The sequence below is a fragment of the Atheta coriaria genome, unplaced genomic scaffold (assembly GCF_025399875.1).
Source record: "Atheta coriaria isolate IRGN ID8LTWV9N9 unplaced genomic scaffold, Caltech_Dcor_3.1 hic_scaffold_7_pilon, whole genome shotgun sequence".
In the NCBI taxonomy this organism is placed as follows: Eukaryota; Metazoa; Arthropoda; class Insecta; order Coleoptera; family Staphylinidae; genus Dalotia; species Dalotia coriaria.
The window spans coordinates 17,196-41,538 of record NW_027045449.1 but is presented as its reverse complement, the minus strand read 5'-3'; the positions used below and the strand labels follow the sequence as shown (position 1 = coordinate 41,538).

The following is a 24,343-nucleotide window of genomic DNA, read 5'->3' as shown; positions in this document are numbered from 1 at the left end:
TACTTAACCGATCATCATGAAAATTTGTACACATATTCTTAGTGGTCCCCGAATGGTTATAGGCTACTTTTTATTTAATAAAAAAAATTATTTTTAAAATAAAATAAAGAAATTGTTTAGCCAATAATACCTCGGCATCTGGCTATTTGACTACTTTAACGCCATCTAGCAGTCCAGCAATGAAGCTCAAACCTAAGTACTATAGTACCATCACACTGTATTATCACACTGTATTACCGACAGCTACGTCAACATCAAATCCAATTGACTACACTATGGAGACTGTACACTATACTTCCATAGACTATACTTTCAGCCATTTTAAACTTCCCGCCATTCTACGTCATTGTTACTTCTTCTGTGACTACAGACGCATACGGTAGCAACTTCATTATTTTAGATATTCGTTATAAATCACTAAATACCTACTCAATTGGAATTTGAAAACGCGAGAGAAAATGAATTTCCAATATCGATATCCAATTAAGCCCGTAATCGAATTAAGAGTCGTTTGTAGCCAGAATAAACACAGCGAATTAATTTATTGTCAGGCGTTCGTTAGCGCCCGACGCAAATAATGCATTATTGTTCAGTCTGCTTCCTCGTTCGGCCACAAAACGCGCAATTATTTACGCCCGCAATACCAAAAGCATAGAAAATAACTGCATAATTTATACGCGCACAATGATGACAAATAGATTTGAAAATGTAAATTAGAATAATGTATGCAACCCAATTGACGCCCGGTGGCTGATCATATTTGAATGTTATTCGAGTGCATTTCCTGTGTGTGGGGATTGATGAATTGTGTAGGCGTGTGTAATGCGTTTTGGTTGGTTTACATTTGAATAACTGGCTTAACTTAACAGTAAAACGCACGTTTCCAAACACTGCAGAGGTTGCTGCACTCTCTTCTTATCTAACTTGGGAGTAACCCACGCGCAGTGCAAAGAAAACTCAACTTTAAATTCATGTTTCGAATATTTTTGAAGGTAAAAACGTCTGAAACCACAAGATATCAATTTGTCAACATGTCAGAAGCTCAAAACTCTAGGTATAAATAAGTTATTATGTGGATTTTCGATTGTACAGCTTGTCAACTTGAGTTTGTGTCTCCTCCGCGCACAAAACTGACCATCAATTTTTGTAGCACCTCCAATTTTCAATTCCAGTCAAACGGGGCGTTGCTTAAGCTCGTAAACGAAATTGCACCTCGCGGGGAATGCATTATGTCGAAGAACATAAAAGTTAATGGAGGAATCTTCCTGGAAGTGCACACAAGGTGCAAAATCATGCAGACAGTACAATAGCAGCGCATGAAAGTGGTTAAATGTAAAATAATTGAAAATTTCAAGGTTATTCCCCGCGAAACTTCATTATTATTACTAATATTCTACTTTTCATGTTTTATTTATAGAAAAATTCATTAAAATACTTTTGAACTCATTAAAAACCAAATCCGATTTGTTTTCGTGTATAATTTGCTTTGAAACCAAAGAAATTTCATCTGTAAATGAAAAAATATGAATATCGATTGAAGTAAAAATTTATTCCAAGTATTTTAATAACACGCTGGATTTTTTTAATTCTAAGCTTTAGTTTCCAATTTAAATTTTGGCAAACACCGGGCGCGCGCTGATCAGTTCTGCGGAGTTCTACGCGTAATCCAATTATAAAATGCGCCCATCTCATCAATACACACTCTGCATCGTCATCGTCATCCCCCAATTCGGAATTAAATCCTCGGCATCCTCGCTTGGGTTTGATGGCTTTGACGTTGGACGAACAGTAATGGCGAAAGTTACAGGCGTTACAAGCCCGGTGAAAAGTGTAAAAGTGTTGGAAAATTACGAAAACTTTTCTCTCCTCTGTCGAAAACCCAACCAACACAGAGTAGAGTAGATGAGCTAGTGAGCCATTTTATATTTACGTGCCTTTCAAGCATCTCGTGGCAGACGCGTGTACTAGTCTACGCGACGTGCATTCATAAACCAGTGCCGAGCGGCAAGAAACTTAATTATAAACTCCTTTGTAGGCAACCAGCCGCACGCAATAGACCGTCCTAAGCGAGGGTTATGATATAACTACAGTAAGACATCAGATCAGCTTTGTTAGACTAGCGAAAGCTTTAAAGCTTTACAATTACACTGCGTTGTTCTATCACGATTAGAATACTAACAGACCAACTAGGAAATGTCATAGAATTGCAACATAACCTCACTTAGATAAATTTATATTAAAAATTAAACAAAACTTAATCGCTGTGTAAATATTATTTACTAGCGGCTTCACTCGCGAATATCTAAAATAATAAAGTTGCTTCCGTACGCGTCTGTAATCACAGAAGAAGTAACAATGAAGTAGAATGGCGGGAAGTTTAAAATGGCTGAAAGTATTGTCAATGGAAGTATAGTGTACAGTCTCCATAGTGTAGTCAATTGGATTTGATGTTGACGTAGCTGTCGGTAATACAGTGTGATAATACAGTGTGATGGTACTATAGTACTTAGGTTTGAGCTTCATTGCTGGAATGCTAGATGGCGTTAAAGTAGTCAAATAGCCAGATGCAGAGGTATTATTGGCTAAACTATTTCTTTATTTTATTTTAAAAATAATTTTTTATTAAATAAAAAGTAGCCTATAACCATTCGGGGACCACTAAGAATATGTGTACAAATTTTCATGATGATCGGTTAAGTAGTTTTTGCGTGAAAGTGTAACAAACATCACCGTGTAAAACACGTGTAAACAAATTTATGAATGAACGAGCGTGCGCATTCCACACTAAACTGCAATATAACAAAATAATCACGCAGTGCAAAACAAACGTACATAGATCCGTTTTATTCATTATAACATACCAGGTATTTACTATAATTACTTACACGAAAGTAATACTAATCCGATGACTAATTGCAATGAGATGCTAATCAATTCGGATGTTATGAATCATAATATTTAACACGGAAAACATTTCATCATGTTGAACAATTTGTTCAGTAAAAATGCGGGTTTTAATTGAAAGCAAATTTTCAACACGCCGCACATAATTAGATCAAAATGGCGGCGCGAGATTTGGGAAATTGGGAAATTCCCTGACAAGGCGAGTGACATAAATCAAACACACTCGAAGCCAGACGGTGAAGTCAAGGCGATTATATTACACAAACGAACGAACGTTTGGCTCAGCCAGTGAAACGTAAACAAAACGGAAAATGTATCCGCGCGCGCCGAGAGATCAAATGCGGCGGCGGAGACGGCGGTGGGACCGAAATACATCGAAAATATTTACGGACGATTTCCATTACGCACTAATAATAACCATTCGCACGTGAAAACACAATCGTTCAAATTAATCGTAGTTTTGTTTCTGTCAAACATCAAAAGCGCCATCTAGCGGTTGAAATTTCAACTAAAATACTTTTAACCTTACTAAATTTAAAAATTTAATTTTTTCGATTTTAAATCTTTATAAATAGTAAAGACACATACCTTAGCTTGAAATGTAATGCCATGCATGAAAGCCTCCTCTGGATAGACAGGAATACGTGTGTCGTACTCGTCGTTCTGCACCAGATCATACTGATTCTTGCACGGCATCTTGCGCGGCGTTAATCCGTAATCCTCGAATTTTCACAGCGAAAACCACCTTCGGCGAAGCACTTTTCACATGGCAGCTTGTTTGCTGTCGTGAGATCACACTGCTTCTTCCTACGCACACCTTTCGCACTGAAGACTTTTGTTTGACAACTTATTTTGCGCGCGAAAAAAAACCGCGCACTGCTTTACCGACGCGGTCGGAAGTAAAGAGTGTTTCACGAGTCCAGTTCAAATATTCAAATATGCGCGAGCTTTTATTCTCCATGAATTTACAATTTAACGCGGCGAGCACTGAGCATTGACTGGTGTGGAGTGTGAGTGTGGCTGCGTTTTCTATTTCAGCTGCATCGACGATTTGTCATCTTGCGGTGTCCAATATCGCGGGATCCCAATAAGTAATAAGGTGATTCAGTGGTTCACGCTGAGTCTTTGTGATACTCCTGCACGTGTGCGAGCTTTTGTTGGCGGTGCTGCGTGATTTACTGTCGGTTGAGCAATCTGGAATCAACAAAAGATAACTTGTGATAACGAGTGGTAAACGTGACATAGTTAAAAGCAGTGATTATCTTGGTAATTAGTGAATATCTCCGAACCTAATCTAAGTGTAAGTACAATTATTGCAGTATTTGTTTATTATTAAATTTTACATCTAAAATTGTTTAATTTGTGCAAATCGGATGTATATATCAAAAGTTATAAACAAAATAAGTTGAATGTTTGAGGTTTTGTATAAATTTTGTTATTTTTGGTTTAGATTGTTATTAAAAACTAAATATGACCAATTTTGACATAAATAAATAAAGGATTTAATTCTGAATATAACTGTGAAAAAATATTTAATCTAGCGTTTCTAGTTTCGGAATTATTTTACAATAACTTTGGCATATTGAGTGAAGGTTCTGTTTACCGCAACTGTAGATGTTTTGACCGAGTTATTAATTAATAACTCGAAAACTAAATGAGGTACAGTTACATGTTTACCAATATCCCTTTAGTATTAAATTTCGGATAATATACAATAATATTTAATCAAAATAAGTTAATTAATCAAAACATACAGCTATTTTAAGTGAATATTATAAAAATTATGAAATATTTTAGTTTTTTGTTTATAACTTTTTATATAAACAATATAGCAACATTATATTATATATTTAGATTTACTAATGTTTATAAAATCTAATATTGTTTAAAAATTAAGTGTAGCACTTTTAGTTTTTGAGTTATGATGAAATGAAGTAACAAATCAGATGTAAATTTAGAAGTTTATCATTTTCGATGTTATTTGCAAGCAGTTTACTTGATATCCTGCCAAGAATTCCACAAATCTAAATTATTACTAATATATCGCATATTTATATGAAACCATCAATTTCAATCAATTCCAATCAATTTAACGATTGATTATTTATATTTACCAATTTCAATATCAACTCGAACAAACTTTTCTTCTCAATCTCAATCAAAAGCTTTTCTTTTCTCTTTCGTGATTCTAATTTCTATTATATCTATAAATCGTTCAAATTCCAAGCAATTTCCATAAAAGCAAAGACAGATATTTTCTCAATTTACAAAGTTGCATTGAAGCAAGTGCAACAAGAGTTAAGCACAAATAACGAAAGAGAAATTTAATCAGCCACTCACGTTCCATGTTCTGCCTCAACCGACAACACCAACCAACAACAACATGCAACAACCGTAATTGATGCGGTCGTCAACACGTGTTTCCGACTGTCAATGAATCCATGATGTTTTACTTCCATGTCTGCGACGTGCAGTGCATTGTCTTCAAGATTTTACGTTATTCGTGCACAGAATAAGAATAAAAATTAATAAAACTAATAAATTTAATAATTTAACATTTCCTAGTGTAAATAATTACTTAGCAACTAATTATGTAGGAAATACTTAGTGATACTCACGCAATCATCACGTTTTCAATGATTGACACTTCATTTTTTTTATTTCCAGGCATAAAACTGCACCAAAACAAAAATTTCGTTCGAAAATTGCACCGCGGTTATTTTCAGCTCGTCGCAAACATATTTCGCAATCAGTATCAAGCTGACATCCGACTTTACACACGGAAAAAAATGCTCAGGATTCAGGATAATTGAATGTATCGCTGAAGCAGTCCGCGAAATACCACAACAAACAATAAAACACGCTAAAAAAGCATATTAAATCCGCTCAAAGCGGAAATTGATTTTTTTATCGTCAACATTCGCATCTATTTCAATTTTCTTTGCAACATTTTCATTATTAACGCGCTTCGGGATAGTATATTTTGCATAATAAGAGTATATAATAATAAAATAAATATTTTATGGATTCGTAAAATGAACTCGTTTTAACGAGGCGATTGCAGCGTGAGTGCGCGAGTGATTTACGACTTTGATTTATTTTGTCAAACAGAGTGCGAATGCAATAAAATTAGTTTTTGGATTTAGTGTGCGATTTGGATGGGTAAATGCAGTTAAACAAAACAAATTTCAATTTAAAAATATTTTTAAGTAAAAAATTGAAAATCTGTGTGATTTTGACATATCCCTACTACTAATATTATAAATGCGAATGTCCTGATGTTTGTTACACTTTCACGCAAAAACTACTTAACCGATCATCATGAAAATTTGTACACATATTCTTAGGGGTCCCCGAATGGTTATAGGCTACTTTTTATTTAATAAAACAAATTATTTTTTAAATAAAATAAAGAAATTGTTTAGCCAATAATACCTCTGCATCTGGCTATTTGACTACTTTAACGCCATCTAGCATTCCAACAATGAAGCTCAAATCTAAGTACTATAGTACCATCACACTGTATTATCACACTGTATTACCGACAGCTACGTCAACATCAAATCCAATTGACTACACTATGGAGACTGTACACTATACTTCCATAGACTATACTTTCAGCCATTTTAAACTTCCCGCCATTCTACTTCATTGTTACTTCTTCTGTGACTACAGACGCGTACGGAAGCAACTTCATTATTTTAGATATTCGCGAGCGAAGCCAAGGGTTAAAGCTAGTATAGAATAAAAAATCATAAATTTTCATGTCCAAGGCTTTTCTTTCTTATATATTTTTTATTTTTTCCTCCTCCGATCATTATTTCCACTGCTGAGAACGTCAACATGTCAAGAAAACACATGTTCGCATTGACATCGAAAATAATTGCGCGCTTAGATTTAAGTTAGGCTAACTTTCGTCACACGATGAAACCGATTGTCTTTCGACATGACTTATAAGGGATTGTGCTCGGATTGCCGGTTGCAATTTTCTGAATTCCCACGAGCGGCAGCTGCGCAGCTGCGGTGTTGTTTCGCGAACAAATGAACATTTCGCATTTTCTTTGTTTCACATTCACGCCGCCATAGATGCATAGACACATTGCCTTTGTTTTCCGCTTTTGATGTTTTACAATTTACGGTGCAACGTGCAATGTACAATCTAGACTAATAATTTATTTATTTCCAAATACAAATACAAATATCCATTTAAATTCAAATTCGTGCGTCTGCAGTATTTTATTTTTTTGTGATCTAATTAGTCTGACTCAGCGAATCTTTACTTTGTTGGTTTTTTTTTTTTTTCTTTTTTTTCGTCTGTGTAAGCACGCATTAAATTCGACAAGAGTATTAAATGGAGTAATCGAAAAAAACGCGCAGTCTAAATAAACACACGCGTTAAAAAGATATTGGCACAGTGTTGTAACTAGGCAACCCAAATAACATCCGCAGCCATATTGACACACACACTAACATAACCACAAAGCGGAACTAGTATTCTCATGAATGCACCGAATGTAAGCACTTATGATGCATGAGCGCAGTCAGTCATAGTCATGGCAGCGCAAACACAAAGGTGGTCCGCTGGTCTTCTGGTCAAGCTCGAGCGGTCGAATGCGGCGACCATGAACTCGGCGCCGTTGCACCGAGCGCGCATTGTGTTTTCCTCAGAAACCAAAGAAGAGAAAACGAGAAGATGCGACCGAAGAGGAGGTGATTTTCTGCTTTTCATTTCTCGTGCGTGTGATGCCTTTTATAGAAAGCCGGCAAACTGCTATTACCACTACTTTTAATTAACTTTAATTACAGTTGTTAAACTCTGTTACTTGTTTTGCGCCATTACGAAAAGATGAAATTTTAAATTTTCATACGTAAATACCGTAAATATTAATGTAAATGTTTTCCGGGTAGTTTACAAAGGTTTAGAATTAAATGTTCAATTCAACGAGGGGTTGTTTGGGGATGGGCAAGGGATGGATATAAATCGACGTTTGAAAAGGTCGAAGCACCACAGTGCAACTTGTGTGGACAGTATTCACGTTCGTTTCGTTTATAGTTAATTACAGAGGCTACACAAACACCAACCCCCTGAATAAGGGTGGATATATTTTATCAAGTTAACGAATCACCACGACCGGAAGTGCAGACATTGATTGATTTTAACTTAGTTTAAAAGCTAAGAATTCATAACCTTAAATTTTGGTTATAGTGTAGTGTATGCAACCAGTATCACATGAACCTATTCAAAACCACACACAAAACACATCACGATCGTGATTGGGAATTCAATCAATTAGAGTAGACGTGTGGTCGGAATGGCACAAATCGAAATTCGCAATCAATGCAGATCAATGAAGAATTCATGCTGGCGTCAATTCAAACACCGCAACGTGCATTCAACGCCGCATAAAATATTGGCAGGCATCTCTGGCGTCGACATCAGCTGCATACGTAATCATCGTAATAATCGAAGAATGCGCGGTCATTTCGCCGAGAGCAAAGTCCAGACTCATACGGTGCGTGTGCGATTGCATCGTGCGGGAATTAAAAACGCTCTCAAGGATAACCACCAAGTGAAGATGAAGAAAATAAAGTGTATACAGCTAGTTATTCTTAACACAGTTGACTTCTTACTTAACCTAAACCTATTGCCATTTATGCGGAGTGAGAAAATATGCATATTGCAATAATTATTTGTTTATTTAGTGTTTTGTTGATGCACACAAAGCAAAAAGTAATTAGTAATAGTTTTATTTTGTTTATGTAAGCATAATAATCAGTTGTGCTCAATAAAAATTAAATTATTTGATTTTATTTAGGTTAAATCAATGTTTGTGTGTTTGTTGCCGATTTACATCAAAACTGCTTGATGGATTTGGATGAAATTTTCAGGTTATCTTCAGATAAGTCTAGAAAATAATTTTGTAAAGTTTTATGACGAAAAAATAATTTTTAGGGTGTAAAATAGCAAATAAAAGTTTATATAAGCATTTAATGGTTAATTATAGTTATATAATTCACATGTAGATGGCGCTTCTTGAAAAGCTTGATGTATTACGAGATGGATGAAATGCTAAGTTGTTTTTTGTGGTTCCACAGAAATTAATCAACATATTAAGACTTTTCAAGGCGAATAACTTGCACAGCGCTCATATCTGATCCTATTAAGTATATAAAAGTTGTCGGGCGGCGTTTTAGGTTTTCGTTTTGTGCGTTTTACGACTGTCATTCGTGCTTTGTGCGCACCGCGAGGAATTTCTAAGTGCACGTCTTCCATAGAAAATTCAATGTCAATATCAAAATTTTATATTTTTTTATGAAAAACTTTCAAAATTATGCTTTTTAAATGTATTTTTTTGATAAATAAATATTTTTTGAGTCACACCTCAACTTGTTTGATGATAAAATCATCATTAAACGCAATGTTGCGTGGTATTACCGAAGGAACCCAACCCAAAATCATTTGCATTTCCTCCTGCACGTGTACAATACACGCATTCATCGTTTTCATAACCGTAGCACGCTTATTAGTTAATATTTAATGCGTTTTCGTATGAAGTAATTATATTTCTATATTAAATATTAAATTAAAAGCCAAATTTGTTTCTTGCTGTTCTTTTAGACGCATTTACTGTTAAATGAGTGCATCTCTGGTTTTCTAGTGTAGTAGACCGTTGGATCTATTTTAAAAATATCCACACATGTGTTTTGCAAATGCCGAGTGATTTTTTATTTTCATTTTTTTAATGAAACGGAACCAGTCGCAATTAATACCACTGCCAGCAGGGAAATTTCTTTGACTTAAACAATAAAATTACCTGATATTAAGGTGAAAACTCTTGAAATTTCCACGGAGAAATCCCGAATGCAATTAAATCCAAGTGAGAATTAATCATCATCACTGTTGATGACACTTGATTACTCCAAACACTGATTAATCAAAGATCAAACACAAACTTTTTATTTTGTTTATTTTTGTTTTTCTGATGTAAAAGTTAACTTCTTCACTTGTTGAACTTTTTTGTGGTTTGCAATTGAAAAAAAGTTGCGAAAAGTTGAGCGTCGCGATACGCTTTGTAAAGAGACACGATCAGTGTGTGTGGCGGCGGTGGCGGCCGCGTGCGCCGGCGGCTATAAATAAACTATTATTATTTAAGTTGGGCGGGAAGGTATTTCGGGCGCCGCGCGCGCGGTGTGTGAGCGCGCACGCGATTTCGGCGTCTCGAGGGGGCGGAAAACGCGTCGCGGCCGGCGCCGGGGACGTGCAACAACTCGCCCTGAGCGGCGTCGGCGATCGACTCCGCAGACGAGACCACGCGCGGCGCGAGCCTTTCGAATCTTCGGCGGCTTCGCGGGGAAATGTCAGCAGGAACTGCTGATAGTCAGCGTGAATTCAGTACTGCCAGCGACATCTGCACAAAAATAGAAAAATCACGATTAACTTCTATTCACATCGTGTTTATTGTTTTTATATGCTTTTACATTCTAAACTATTGTTTACATTCGCTTGAAATGCACGAGGAGAGATAAAAACACGTGTTTTTGATTTGTTGATAAATATTTTAGTTGCAAACGGTGTACGTCGCGACATCTGGTGGTCGTATTATAAACTAAAAATGCACATTTTAGTTTTTATTGAATTTTATCGAAAAATATCAGAAAAAACGGTAAATATCAAGATATTTAAGTAAATATTTATTGTTATTGCCGTTTATTAGTCTCCTGGTATAGTTTTAAGTATTTTTAACTAATCTATTGCTTTGCGTGAGCGTTTATTATCCGTTATTTCGGTACTTCCCGTCGGCCGATATTCCGCCGCGTTAAATCTTTATGAATGCGCGAAAATAAAACCAGCGCGCTTTGTGTTCCTCCTCGTCGAAATTAGAATGTGTCGCGTACATTGTGGCCGCCAATTCGAGCACGTTTTTTAATTATGCGCGACTAATTGTTGCAAAATTAGTTTTTATTGATGTTGTGTCCCTAGACATAGTTTCAAAATAGTTAAACATCACTATAAAATAAAAATAATTTTAGTCTTTTTCTTGTTTTTTTTTTCATTTTACGCAGCCTCGATTAAAGATGAAGGATTTTCTAGAGTAATACTCGGGTCGTAATGATCCCAAGTCTGGATTTCCTCGAACAGGCACTCGCCGGGACTCTTCGACGATGAGACCTGACAATTTCCAATTAAGGCGTAATCCTTGTCGATTTCGCCTTGCTCAACGCCGTATCTGATCAGTGCTTTCGCCTGTTCCAGCGCGATTTGCGGGGGTAGTTTTGTACAGAACGTGCCGACAAAACAAATACCTACTGAGATTGCATTATATCTAAAAGATAAAATGAGAAATACATTAATTTTTTTCAACAGGCATATTTTGAAGTAGTTTTGGTTGCCTACCTAACAAAATTATGTAAAAATTAATTTTTTGACTTTTAAAAATTACCTGAATGAATGTGCACCACGTATTCCCCATCCTCTTCCTTTATAAGTATAACCATCACATCCAATCATAAAATTATAGGCTATATCAGACCATTTACGGCATTCTATATGGAATTGTTGGATGTGACGCACTAATATAATATTATCCCAATGCGTACCAGCGTCCTCTGTTGCAGAGTGGCCTAAAAATTATTTAGGTTAAGGAATGGCTATTTTTTTCGTTGATTTACGTACAAATAATAACATATTTAGCTGGATTTTGTAGTTTTTCGTATTCTTCAACTTGCGGTTGCGCTAACCACGCACGTCTATCAATCCAACGAATATGAGCTATAAATAAAACCACAAAAATAATTTAAACAATTTAAATAAAGCAAATAATTAATCAACAGTACCTTCAGCTAATTTAAGATGTTCAGGCTTTATATCACTAACAATATCATCGTTTTTCTTTGTTTTTTGTGATTCTTTTATGTAAATCGGTCCGTTAATCACTGTAACATTACCCAAATGAACTCTTTTCGACTTATTGACGATAATATTCTCATAAACATTCTGATTTTGTCCAATTATGGATTCTAACTGTTTATTATTAATCTACAAAGCATAAAAACATTTAAATTTATTTAATTTAATTTTTTGTTTCAAATTTTTCAACTTACACATTTATTATTATCAATAGTTGTTATTCTGTCTGTCCTGGAAACAATCTGTGACTGTGATGAGCATTCACTGTAATCTGTTGATGAACAATCAAAGTTCGAGTCACTTTCGGTCGGACACTCACTACAAATCGATTGCGCTTCGCTAATTGTACAATTTTCCAGCCATTCCTGGCATTTCTCGAGTTTTTCACTCAGAGATTGATTTTCTGCCGGGTTTACTCGCATGTTTACGAGAGAAACTTGTGTTTCAACTGTTGACTGATCACACATTTTACAAACTCGTATTTTGATGTGAAGTACAATTTACGACCTCCTCCAATTCCGAGTAGGGACCGACTGGTTGTCGGACTTTTTTGTGGTAATTGGCAGTAAACATCAAGTTATGAATCATCGTTTGCTAAAGTGATATAGAGTTTTTATTGTCTGCAAATATATTTACACGATTGGGGAGACTACTTCCTTTGCGGAGTGATAACGACAGAGATAATTTTAAAAGCACTTTTGTATGCATCGGTTTAAATTCGAAGAAAAAGATGTGATTTTTTGTGTTTTTGGTTAGTATTTAGTGATATTTTGTCAGAATAAATTGTTTTTAATTTAATTAGACACTATTTAATCAAAAACTGCTTAAAAACTCTTCAAATTAAGCAAAAGTTATTAAAATTATATATCCATTCATATTAACAAAATAACAACGTACACTTACACACAAAATTGTGCAACAACAACATTACAATATCATGCGTCCCATTATACAGAAATACGCAGCCAAGTAGTACCTAAATTATTTCGCGTAGGGTAGCAAAAGTGAAGTACAGAAATTAGTAAAAAGCTAACGCGCTATTTTGATCTCAAACACTTTAAATACCTATCATACACGTGGCAAAAAAAAACAAACAATAAAATTAATCGCATTTCACTAGCAAACGGTTTTAGTGCATCTCAAAGCTATTCGTATTGTGCCGGTAATGACAGTATTGTATTTTGTACGAGAGCACCCATTTATACAGAAACATCGCAAAACACTGGTTTTACAAAGTATTTTAAGTCACTAGTGTGTAAAGAGATTTCGTTTATTTATTTAAATACATACTAATCACTTGAAAGAAAAATTATTAGATTTCAGTTTTTTTACGGAAATTTGTAAATTGAAGCTTCTGCAACAAAGAAATAATTGAATTTAATACATTTTAATGCCAAAAAATCCAAAATTATAGCATGTTGTGTGTTTTTAACGCAAAACACTCAGCAAATTTGATAAATTTTTGGTTTTGAAGATATTTTGGGCCTAGGAATAACGCAAACTGCATGACTGCAAAAGCCATATGTAACCACAAAATTTGGCAAAAATAGTTTGCAAATTTGTACAGCCGAATATCGTAACGCGGCGCATGCAAAAAAATGTATTAAAAATACCCCTGTGAAGATTACGACGGTATTACATGTAGGAATATACACATTAAGGCAAAAACAGCGCTTTTCCCAGGATCAACTTTATAACTTACTATTTAGCGTGGCAGTAGCGCGAAATCTGCACTTACTTATTTGCACCAAATTGGAAAATATATAACACTGGCTTTAACCCGCCTTCGCTCGCGAATATCTAAAATAATGAAGTTGCTTCCGTACACGTCACCAGCAGTCACAGAAGAAGTAGCACAATGAAGTAGAATAGCTTAGGAAGTTTTAAAATGGCTGTATAGTCTATGGAAATTTGCATAATTGTACAGTCTCCCGTAATTGTAGTCAATTGCCCAAGTTTGATGTTGACGTAGCTATCGGTAATACAGTGTGATAATACACAGTGTGATAGTACTATAGTACTTAGGTTTGAAACTTCGTATAACAGATACTGAATGGCGTTAAAAGTAGTCAATTAGCCAGATACAGAGGTATTATTAGCTAAACTATTTCTTTTATTTATTTAAAATATAATTTTTTTATTAAATAAAAGTAGCCTATATAACCATTCGAGACCACTAAGAATATGTCAAATACAAATTTTCGCTTGTGGAGAATCGGTGTAGAAGTAGTTTTTTTGCGTGAAAGTGTAATAAACATTAGGACTTTTGCATTTTATATAATATTATAGTAGGGATGAGTATATAGTATCCTAGGAATATGCTGTTTGATGCGATGGCGTTAGAATGAAAATAAGCACTTTCAGATTTTGCATATTTTGAATAAATACAGGTGATCTGAAATCTATGGCCATTTATCAACGCGCCAGCGCGTACATAATAACTAACAAGAAATAACCAGATTTTACGAGTGCGAGTATAACGATTGCATAAAACTGCACTCTCTTATCACACATGACACGACACTGCATAATAATGACTGAATGTGGGAAAAATTATCGCGGCGCAGACAAGAAGTCAATGTCATTCGAAGATTGATAGTTAAATTAACGATTAACGCTCAACGTTTGCGCACGGCATCCTTACCGTCCTGCTAGACATATAAGAAGAAGCGAGGAGAAAAAATAGCGCCCGTTTGATGATGATGTGGGTCTAAGTGCTAAAATTTACGGAATTAAATGATCGTTACAATCGCGAGTTGATTGCCATGCCGTGCGATGTATTGACTACGAGCATATGAGAAATGATTATTATTGCTCAACCTGCGGCTTTGGATTGCTTTTGGCCAGCAAATTGTTCACCGCAGCACCTTGGGAATTTTTATTGAATCCATGGCGGCAATGTGGGAATTATCTCGCCATCAGGAGGTTGTAAATCGGATTGTTGAGTTTACATAAATTCAATTGAAATAAAATAATAAATAAAATAAAATTTAATTTGTAGATACAATAACAGGAGAATATTACTGCGCTAATACCCTCCAGCGGTAATCTTTCGTAAGTTTTGCAGATGCTTTCGACTTGATTTATAGCAAAAAAAAAAAAATTAGCTGGCGTTTAGTGATAGTTAACAAACATGGAAATAAAATTTAATTTTGATGGATCAAATATTGAAACGAGAAAGTGGTTTCTGCTTCCAGTCAAAATCATTTCTAAATTCGAAATGTTAAATTAAGTTTTGCTCGTCGATTCGACATGCGATCTTAAAAATTACTACGAACATATGTGTATTTCCGTGCGGAATATTGCCGTTATTCAATTGTTTTCGCATGTGTGCTAAATTAAAATAAGCAACTTGCATTAAAAATAAAATAGGTAACTGAGTGTGTTGTAGTCTTTTAATTTGTGCTATACAATGCCAACTTTACTGCAGTTTCAAACTAATTTATTGCATCATTTTATTATTTTGAAGATTAAAATTAATTTATTCTCAACGTGAAGCTAAAAAAAACACGTTTTTGGTTTCGGTATGTTTTGTTTACGTTGAGTTAATTAATATTTGGCAATTAAGTGGCTGCAGGAAGAATTTCAATAAATAAATTGACCTTCTCGGATGTAAACAAAATGTTACGCAAGCGAAATCATGAATTAATCGAGAAACAATAGCGATATTCATCAGTATCATTGAATAGTTTTGTGTGGCAGATTTGTGTGCATCATTAATAGTCATTTCTTTGCTTTTATTACCCGTTAATTCCAATGCTAATGCGGTTTAATGAATTAGATTTTATTGCACATACCGCTGACACCTAGCAATTTCTGATGATTTACCTCTCTGCGGCGTCGGAGATTCAAGGCTAACCGCTATCGCCGCGCGCGCCCGAAACTCTTTCGACGCCGTTGCAATAATTATACACTGAGATAAACAAGGAAGTCGACCGATACGAAAATATTAATTAAACTGTCAGGATATCGCGAAAATATTTTCGTGTGCAAAACTCCGCCAAAAACATCGTTTACATCATCAATCAATTTGATGATTTTGATGAATATTTATTATTTACCTTTTTATTTTGTGTGTGTTGGTTTTTTTTTCTGTGCTGGATGATTAGAAGTGCGTGACGATAATCTTGTCGTCAATCTCGTCGATTTCATCGTCGGTCTCCTCCGGCTCGACGGGCGGTGGCGGCATCGTCTTCGCCTCGAGCGCGGCGGCCTTGCGCTCCTTCTCCTTCTGCCTTCGCAGTTTACGCATGTGGAGAATCTCGACGATGACGTACATGAAGACGCCGACGAGGAGCACCACCAGCATCACGTAGAGCTTCATGCGGGCGCATAGATGTGTGGAGTATGCGTACGCTATGACGAAACCAGTGCTCTCCCAGAGGCGGTAGTTGGAGAAGGCGGCTTCCTTGTTACGACGGAAGAGAGTTCCATAAAGACCTAAACAAAAATAAATTTAGATGTGAGTTTTTGTGAAACGACGAAAAATATTTTAATTTCAAGCAAATTGTGAGCTAGAATATTTTTTTAAAGATGGTTACATTTGAAATATTGTTGTGGTTATGCAACCCAACATCCCTACAAATTGCAATGCAAATTTCTATAACTTAAGCACGATTTTCAGCTAATTTGTTGGGATGCACGTTGCGTTACTAGAAAATCATTTAAACATAACACAAGTGAATACATCTGAGCGACGCGGAATTCATATTTAGACTTCAGGAAATATTTACCGGCATTTTTACAAAAATAATTGAGTTTATAACTTGTGCAACAAAAGATTAAACAGTTGCCTATCCGCGTAAAATCGCAATATTTTGTTATTTTTTGTTTTTATTTTAAATTTATGCTAATTTTGTGTTTTTACTGATAAAAACTTCAAAATACGTAAACTAGTTAACATAGAATTTAAAACTAAAAATTTTCCGATACATTTTATGAAGTAAACTAAAAACTTCTTTGCTTTGCATCGTTTCAAAACCACATGTAACCAGTTTAAACCGATTCTCTTGCGTTAAACGCACTCTTGATTCGTTTAAATATTTATTAGAAATAATGCTTAAAATGCAAACTAATTTAATAACAATATAATTAAACTCATCAGCAATCAATCAAATAAAAACAGCAAAAATTTAAATAAAATTAATTTTGCTTTAGAAACACGTGTTTTTAATCTGCGTGCTTCGATGAGAATTTAAGTACTCGTACTCTAGTAATGCGTAGAACGTTTTTTATATTTGTTCTTTTCCAATTCCTCCGATTGTGGAATTAATTTGAATAATAATTTTTAGCACGCGATTGACAGGCGGGAATTGCCACGCGAAACAACGAAAAAAATTGTTTATGAATTTGAAATTCAACACAGCAAATACGTACACGGATTTGCATCATCGATAATACCACGAGGCTCGCGCTAGTATTATATTATATTTTTGTGTGTTAATCCACATTAAAACCTGCGGTAGACTCGGTAAAAACGCCGCAGGCAAATCTCAAATCAGCCCAATCTGGATCTTGGAGCACGAACACGAGACGCCGACGAGGAGCACCACCAGCATCACGTAGAGCTTCATGCGGGCGCATAGATGTGTGGAGTATGCGTACGCTATGACGAAACCAGTGCTTTCCCAGAGGCGGTAGTTGGAGAAGGCGGCTTCCTTGTTACGACGGAAGAGAGTTCCATAAAGACCTAAACAAAAATTAAATTTAGATGTGAATTATTGTGTAACAATGAAAAATATTTTAATTTATAGCAAATTATGAGCTAGAATATTTTTTAAAGACATGACATCGATGGTAACATTTGATATATTGTTGTGGTTATGCAACCCAACATCCCTACAAATTGCAATGCTAATTTCTATAACTTAAGCACGATTTTTCAGCTAATTTGTTGGGGTGCACGTTGCGTTACTAGAAAATCATTTAAACATAACACAAGTGAATACAACTGAGCGACGCGGAATTCATATTTAGACTTCAGGAAATATTTACCGGCATTTTTACTAAAATAATTGAGGTTATGACCAGTGTAACAAATGATTAAACAGTTGCCTATCCATGTAAAATCTAAATATTTGGTTATTTTTTGTTTTTCTTTAAATTTATGCTAATTTTTGTGTTTTTACTGATAAAAACCTCAAAATACGTAAACCAGTTTACATAGAATTTAAAACTAAAAATTTTCCGATACATTTTATAAAGTAAACTAAAAACTTCTTTGCTTTGCATCGTTTCAAAACCACATGTAACCAGTTTAAACCGATTCTCTTGCGTTAAACGCACTCTTGATTCGTTTAAATATTTATTAGAAATAATGCTTAAAATGCAAACTAATTTAATAACAATATAATTAAACTCATCAGCAATCAATCAAATAAAAACAGCAAAAATTTAAATAAAATTAATTTTGCTTTAGAAACACGTGTTTTTAATCTGCGTGCTTCGATGAGAATTTAAGTAGGTACATACTCATACTCTAGTAACAAATGCGTAGAACGTTTTTTATATTTGTTCTTTTCCAATTCCTCCGATTGTGGAATTAATTTGAATAATAATTTTTAGCACGCGATTGACAGGCGGGAATTGCCACGCGAAACAACGAAAAAAATTGTTTATGAATTTGAAATTCAACACAGCAAAATACGTACACGGATTTGCATCATCGATAATACCACGAGGCTCGCGCTGGTATTATATTAATATATATTTTTGTGTGTTAATCCACATTAAAACCTGCGGTAGACTCGGTAAAAACGCCGCAGGCAAATCTCAAATCCAGCCCAATCTGGATCTTGAGCACGAACACGCGCAAACAACCAACATACCAACGAGAAATCAATTTAATTCAACTATTTTATAAAATCACAAACCAAACACATTTCAAATTTTTATAGATTTTCATTCATCTAGCATCAAAATCACTCAACCAAATCACTTAATCATTTGATTGTGCAATTTTCATCTCATCTCCACTCGGATGTCGGACGTGACGCGATTGTTGTTCACGGTTAAATTTACACGTACACGTGCTCATTACCAACAATAATTTGCATAAATCTTGCATTTGAATTCGCTTACCGTTAACTTGCGTCTGCCACACAGCGTCAGCGACTCCCCAGAGACCGGAAGCGATGAAAAACACCGATGGATTCGAAGGGTGTGGCTTCCACACCAGGAACCACCCGACCAAAGCACAATGCACCACAGCCCCAAGGGCCATAATAGGTTGACGACCTATATACTTCATCACAGATCCAAAGAGTAGTGAACAGATGGCATTCACCACTCCGAAACAGATCATCACATAGCCCACTGAGGGTATACCCAGGGCGCAGGATACGTATGCCTGAGTGAAATCAGCACCAATAAACGCCTGCTCCATACCGATCCATATCGTGATCGGGATCAGCAGTTGTTGATAGGGTTTCTTCAATTGGTACGCCGTGGCGGACAACAATTGGATACCGGATATTTCAGCTGTGCTATTACGGCGTTGTTTTTCACCATATCTAAATAATTAGGTTATAATTTGTAATTATTCTTCGGAAATTTGCATGCGATGCGTAATTATAGGTTATGTAACACGTAAATCATCTCATAACCGGAAATGGTCAATTTGTACAGTTTTCACAATTTGTAACATGCCTACCTTGAGAGTGGATCGACAAACACCGCAACGATGACAACCGCAGCAAAAATACACGCGAGATAAATCGTAGAGATCTCGAAGATTTCCTTATCATCAGGCCGGGAGAGGTTATCATTGCTGTTGGTGTTCATAACACAGAAATTCGCACCGCAGGTGTCAAAGGAGGTGGTGTCACTTGGGGAGGAACCGTTACCCCCACCACCGCCATGTGGATTGCTTAAAACTAATCATAAACAAAAAAAAATTAAAATTTTTACTTTTTACTTAATTCCTTTTAACTTACCAAGTGAAGAGATCAAATTTCCCCAAAGTTCAGCTGTTTGCCAAGCAAGGAAGAAGAACCCAAAGAATCTGACAATGATACCATCAACTAACTGATCTGTTAGTTTGGCATAAACCCCAGCAACCTGTGTGAGATAAGTGGCTTTGGATGCCCACATGGGTGCAGCCCCAATACCCAACAACACACCAGCTGGTACCAAAGTGTAGAATTTAGGGTAAAATTGAGATCCAATGTAAGGGGCATAGCACAACATAGAGAAACATAGAGTCCATTTGACCGTCAGGCGTTTGATGACGAATGTTGGGACAAAGATACAGCTCACAACCAATGCGGCGTAGATAGCACTGAGGGATACGGTACCCAAACCATCTTTGGCGTTAATACTGGACTGGAGATTCGCTGTCCCTTGGAAGGCAGTGAATTGGATCATGAAGGCGAAGGACACAGCGCCGATGTTTTTCAAAATGCGCCATTTTTCTTTCCGGGAGAGTTTGAATTTGCCCTGTTGCGAAGCCTCCTCATCGCTGATCTCACGTGGTTTCTTCACTGGGTCCGAAAGGTTCTCGCCGGACTTGGAGAAACCTTCGTTATCAAAACCACCGGTTACTGATACGGTGTAGACATCATCGGTGCCATTGGCGGTGCCATTGCGGTCACCGCCGGAGTTTTCGAGGGACACGGTCATCTCGGGATTACGATAACCCTCCTCGTCGATCTGGAAATGATAAATATGGTTACAATTAATTGATGACCCAGAATTTGAACAGAAACAATGCTAAACTAGTTTTGGTACTACTTGGTAATATTGGCGCGTTGTGTGTTGATTGGGTACCGTTAGATTGATGTGAAATTTGATCGGCAAAAATCCGAAATGAAATCTTGATTCGGATTCGTTTATCCTGGTTGAAGCGGCACGACGGGGCCAAGGTCGACCGGGCGGACCGATGGCAACAACCTCCGATGGCATAAATTTATGGCGTGTTTTTTTTTTTCGCAATTCGTGCGAAGGTACTTATTACAAGCATCACATTCAATACAAGTTACGTAATTTTCGATTTTTGTCACTTCCTAGTGAATTAAAATGGGTAGATTATTTTGGGAGGTGAATATGGTCGTAAAATGTCTTCCTAAAGTGTAATTTTCAAGATGGCGGACGGGGAAAACTCGCAAATGCTTAAAATTTGTATTTTTCGAAGATTTTGGTGATATTTGATTATGAAATTTAAAATTTGGTTTATCAAGTTTGTTTTTGCAATAAATTTGATAAAAATAAATGTTTTTTGTTAAAATTTTATCGGATTTTGCAATATTTAGTTGTTTTTCAAAAATATTATAAAAATGAATGTTACTCCTTAAATAAACATCAAAATTACGATTTTTGTCACATCCTACTATTTATCAAGCCAAAACGCCCAAAATATTGTGTAAAATACTTCTATTTGTAAATAATGTTATTATTATCAAGATGGCGGAGGCAAAATACACAAATTCTTCATATTAGCATTTTTTGACATTTTTTAAAAGTTTTAAAATTTATTTTATCAAATTTTTGAATTTTTTGCAATAAATTTACTAAAAATAAAAAAAAATCGCAAAATTTTATCATTTTTGCAAAAAAATTCAAAAAACGAACATAACCCCTTAAATAAACATAAATATTACTTTGAGTGCGTTAAAGGTCGCAGTTTTAATATGATCATTCAATAAAATGAGCATAAACTAATCGTCGACTGGTACTTTTATTAAATTCAATGTCAATTTGATTTTATTTTCGCTCCGGCCGTGCACATACCTACCGCTCATTAAACAAACACACATTACACACATCTCCACACAGAGATGCAAACATGGATGCTGCGTAACTCGCGCTCTGCTGGTAAAAACGGTCGATTACGAAACCCGCTAACTCGCATGTAATATAATCGCCCGATAATCACCGGTGTAACAAGGAATTTCATTCAATTTTCCATTTTTTTTCGAAACTCACTACCAATCTACCGAAGGATATCAACCATTTTGTTCGCTTTTTAATGATTACCTACGACTCGTTTTGTTACCGAAAACAAACTCGACTGAAACACAATGTCAAAACACATTAAAATTTAATGATGGGCAAAAATTTTGCGACGTGGCACGCGCGGAATGTGCTTAAATATCTACTAGGTATATCACAATTTGACTACGAAGTATTCATAGGACATAAAATAACATAACATAACATATCACTCGACAAAGTGATGATTTTCTATTTTATTATTTTACCCAGTAAAAGCTGCGTATGGACATGCGTCGTGGCCGTTCTTGCACTTCAGCGAACCGCTGCACCCACGATTGACGTCTTTGACGCGCCGGAGGAGCTCCGCCTCCACCCGCAGCGCCATCTGGTGCTATATTATCATCACTCATATTTTAATCCAATGATTTTCCTCACAAAAATCGAATATTTCTTATTAAGTTATTAACTGTTGCACTTTGTGTTGTTTTGTGCTTATTGTACGAGGCACGCAAAACTAGTGAACGACTTCGTGCTTTTTTCTCCAATTGTGAATGTGGACTAGTGCTATTACGATGCCCGAACAGTTTTGCGATAAATTATTGCGCCACGTGTGTGTGTATGTGTGTGGAAAAGTTTGTCGGAGCGCACACGACACCGAAACGCGCACGAATGCAACGCCAACCTGTTCGAATCGTGGCTATTATTCTTCACTGATGAGATTTCCCACCGCCGGTAATTAATAATTAGTTAAACGCAGTTTTATTTTCACTTGTTTGCGAGGATTTAGGCGGTCGCGTAAAGCAGGAAAATTCGTGCGCGCGCGATACGAAGCGACTGCCACCTCGCCATCGACAAATTGCACATTAATAATTCGGCGTTAAACAATGCGCGCATGTCGTTATTTACCTGTTGATACATTGGTAAGTACGTGCGGGAGGCGCGATTTTCCATGCGGTGTGAGGGCGGCAGGCGGTTAATTTTATGCGCGCAAGGTGCCATAAATTATGATTATTCGTGCGGTAGAATTTGCATTTTTTCCAAAAATACAAAAAATTAAAAAATTTAATATTAATGTTTTGTACTGTTGATTTTTCCTGCTGTGTTTGAATTGAATTGAATTATTAACCTCTCGACTATTTCCAGACAATCACACAAATTATCTTGACCAACGGGTATAATTTCGTGCGCTGAAAACACGTGGAAATTAATTTTTAGTTCTGAAAAGCATTGTGCATTGTCTTGTCCTGTCCTAATTATGCAAATTATGTTTTAGACGTTAGATTATGTCAACAGACATCGTCCTTGATCGTCAAATTACATCTCTTCGCATTTTTGCTATTTTAAACAACGCAAATAAAGCTTAAAATAATTTTTTCTATTTTTAAAGATGTTGTGGAGATTTACACGTGTTCTACGCCTGTCAAATGTCAATATTTAGTTGGTTTTTAGCACCCGATTAGGCATAATCTAATTTAGCACTTAACAGTCGCTCGACGATTGTTTAATTAACACGTTTTTATTGTTTAAACATGCGGAAGTCACAATACGGAATTATTGCTATCAACAGAAATATTAATTACGCAATAATCAGGAAATAATGTTTTGGATGAAAAACTTCATTGTCAAGTTTGTAAGTTTTGCATTCCGGAGATTATTACTGCGTTTTCCCACGCAAACAAATCGTTATCAGCTATCAAGTTTGCGTATTAAATTATGCAATTTTAGTGGTAGGCAACACACATTACACATCATTTACTCTACACTTATGCAAACAAATGTGCAACACTTGCGTTACGCGGAATTCGCAAAAATTGACGCGTTTCATGTTACTTGTCACGAACCACGACACACACAGCAAAAGAGAAAGGTACACCGCCGAAATTCGTAGGAAAAAATCGGCCCGCAACGTAATCAGCCGCTGAAGACGTGATCAAATAAGAAAAAATTGTTTGCGCGCCGCGCGTAATTTATGTACCGCAGCGCAAAATTAGCATCAATAAATAAAATTAAATAATATGCAGTGTGCGCAAAAAGCGAAACGAATTTCGAACTTTTACAAGAATTAAAAACGCGAATTTTGGTGTGCTAAGTAAGTCAGTGGAGTACGAAGTAATTAGTATGTTTGCAAATGAAAACAAATCCGATGAAAAAGTGTTAATGTAATGTAGAAATCATAAAAAAAAGAAATTCCGGTTGGATATGTGAATAACGTTTAATTAGATTTTTATGTGTTTGAGTGTTGATATTGCTTTACAAAGGGATTAATCGCATGGCGGCGCGCTCGGCGCATGCAAAACAAACAGCTAATCCTTTTATAAACGAGACTTATTATTGTTATTATTGTTTGCGGCGACGTAAAACGATATTAATCGATTTTTAACATCGCAGGAATCAAAACAAACTCTGCGGATGGCGCTGGCGACAAAAACACTTGATTCATTCGCAGAACACATCAAAACTGGTTGCATAAGCTTACCAAACTGATAAAAACTTGTTTATTGATTTCAATCCAATAAATTTATATGATATCTATATCATTATGACATAATTATGGAATTATTTCATAGAAAAACTTGTTTTTCGAGGTTTTTTTGATATTTT

General features: G+C 35.8%; 3 protein-coding genes across 3 annotated transcripts in view; all 3 read right to left on the bottom strand.

The window, feature by feature from the left end:
- The window catches only part of LOC135796024 (capon-like protein), a 37,355-nt gene extending 27,154 nt beyond the window's left edge, over positions 1 to 10,201 (bottom strand). The window contains exons 1-2 of the mRNA XM_065307905.1: positions 9,720 to 10,201; positions 3,493 to 4,098 (exon numbers count right to left, since the gene is read on the bottom strand). Coding sequence (XP_065163977.1) covers positions 3,493 to 3,600 — 108 coding nt within the window. The 5' untranslated portion in view covers positions 3,601 to 4,098; positions 9,720 to 10,201. The remainder of the gene's footprint in view (positions 1 to 3,492; positions 4,099 to 9,719) is intronic.
- A 137-nt stretch (positions 10,202 to 10,338) lies between these two features.
- Positions 10,339 to 12,366, bottom strand: LOC135795449 (peptidoglycan-recognition protein LE-like). The gene is made up of 5 exons (XM_065307133.1): positions 12,007 to 12,366; positions 11,740 to 11,941; positions 11,579 to 11,674; positions 11,346 to 11,526; positions 10,339 to 11,228 (listed from the first exon to the last, which is right to left on the bottom strand). Exons 1-5 carry the CDS (start codon positions 12,277 to 12,279, stop codon positions 10,961 to 10,963), a joined length of 1,020 nt encoding a protein of 339 aa, XP_065163205.1. The 5' UTR covers positions 12,280 to 12,366; the 3' UTR covers positions 10,339 to 10,960.
- Positions 12,367 to 15,874: 3,508 nt separating this feature from the next.
- On the bottom strand, positions 15,875 to 22,570 carry LOC135796007 (UNC93-like protein). Its single transcript, XM_065307862.1, has 5 exons — positions 22,009 to 22,570; positions 19,747 to 20,461; positions 19,464 to 19,686; positions 18,893 to 19,323; positions 15,875 to 16,252 (listed from the first exon to the last, which is right to left on the bottom strand). Exons 1-5 carry the CDS (start codon positions 22,150 to 22,152, stop codon positions 15,918 to 15,920), a joined length of 1,848 nt encoding a protein of 615 aa, XP_065163934.1. The 5' UTR covers positions 22,153 to 22,570; the 3' UTR covers positions 15,875 to 15,917.
- Between the last annotated feature and the right edge of the window lie 1,773 nt (positions 22,571 to 24,343).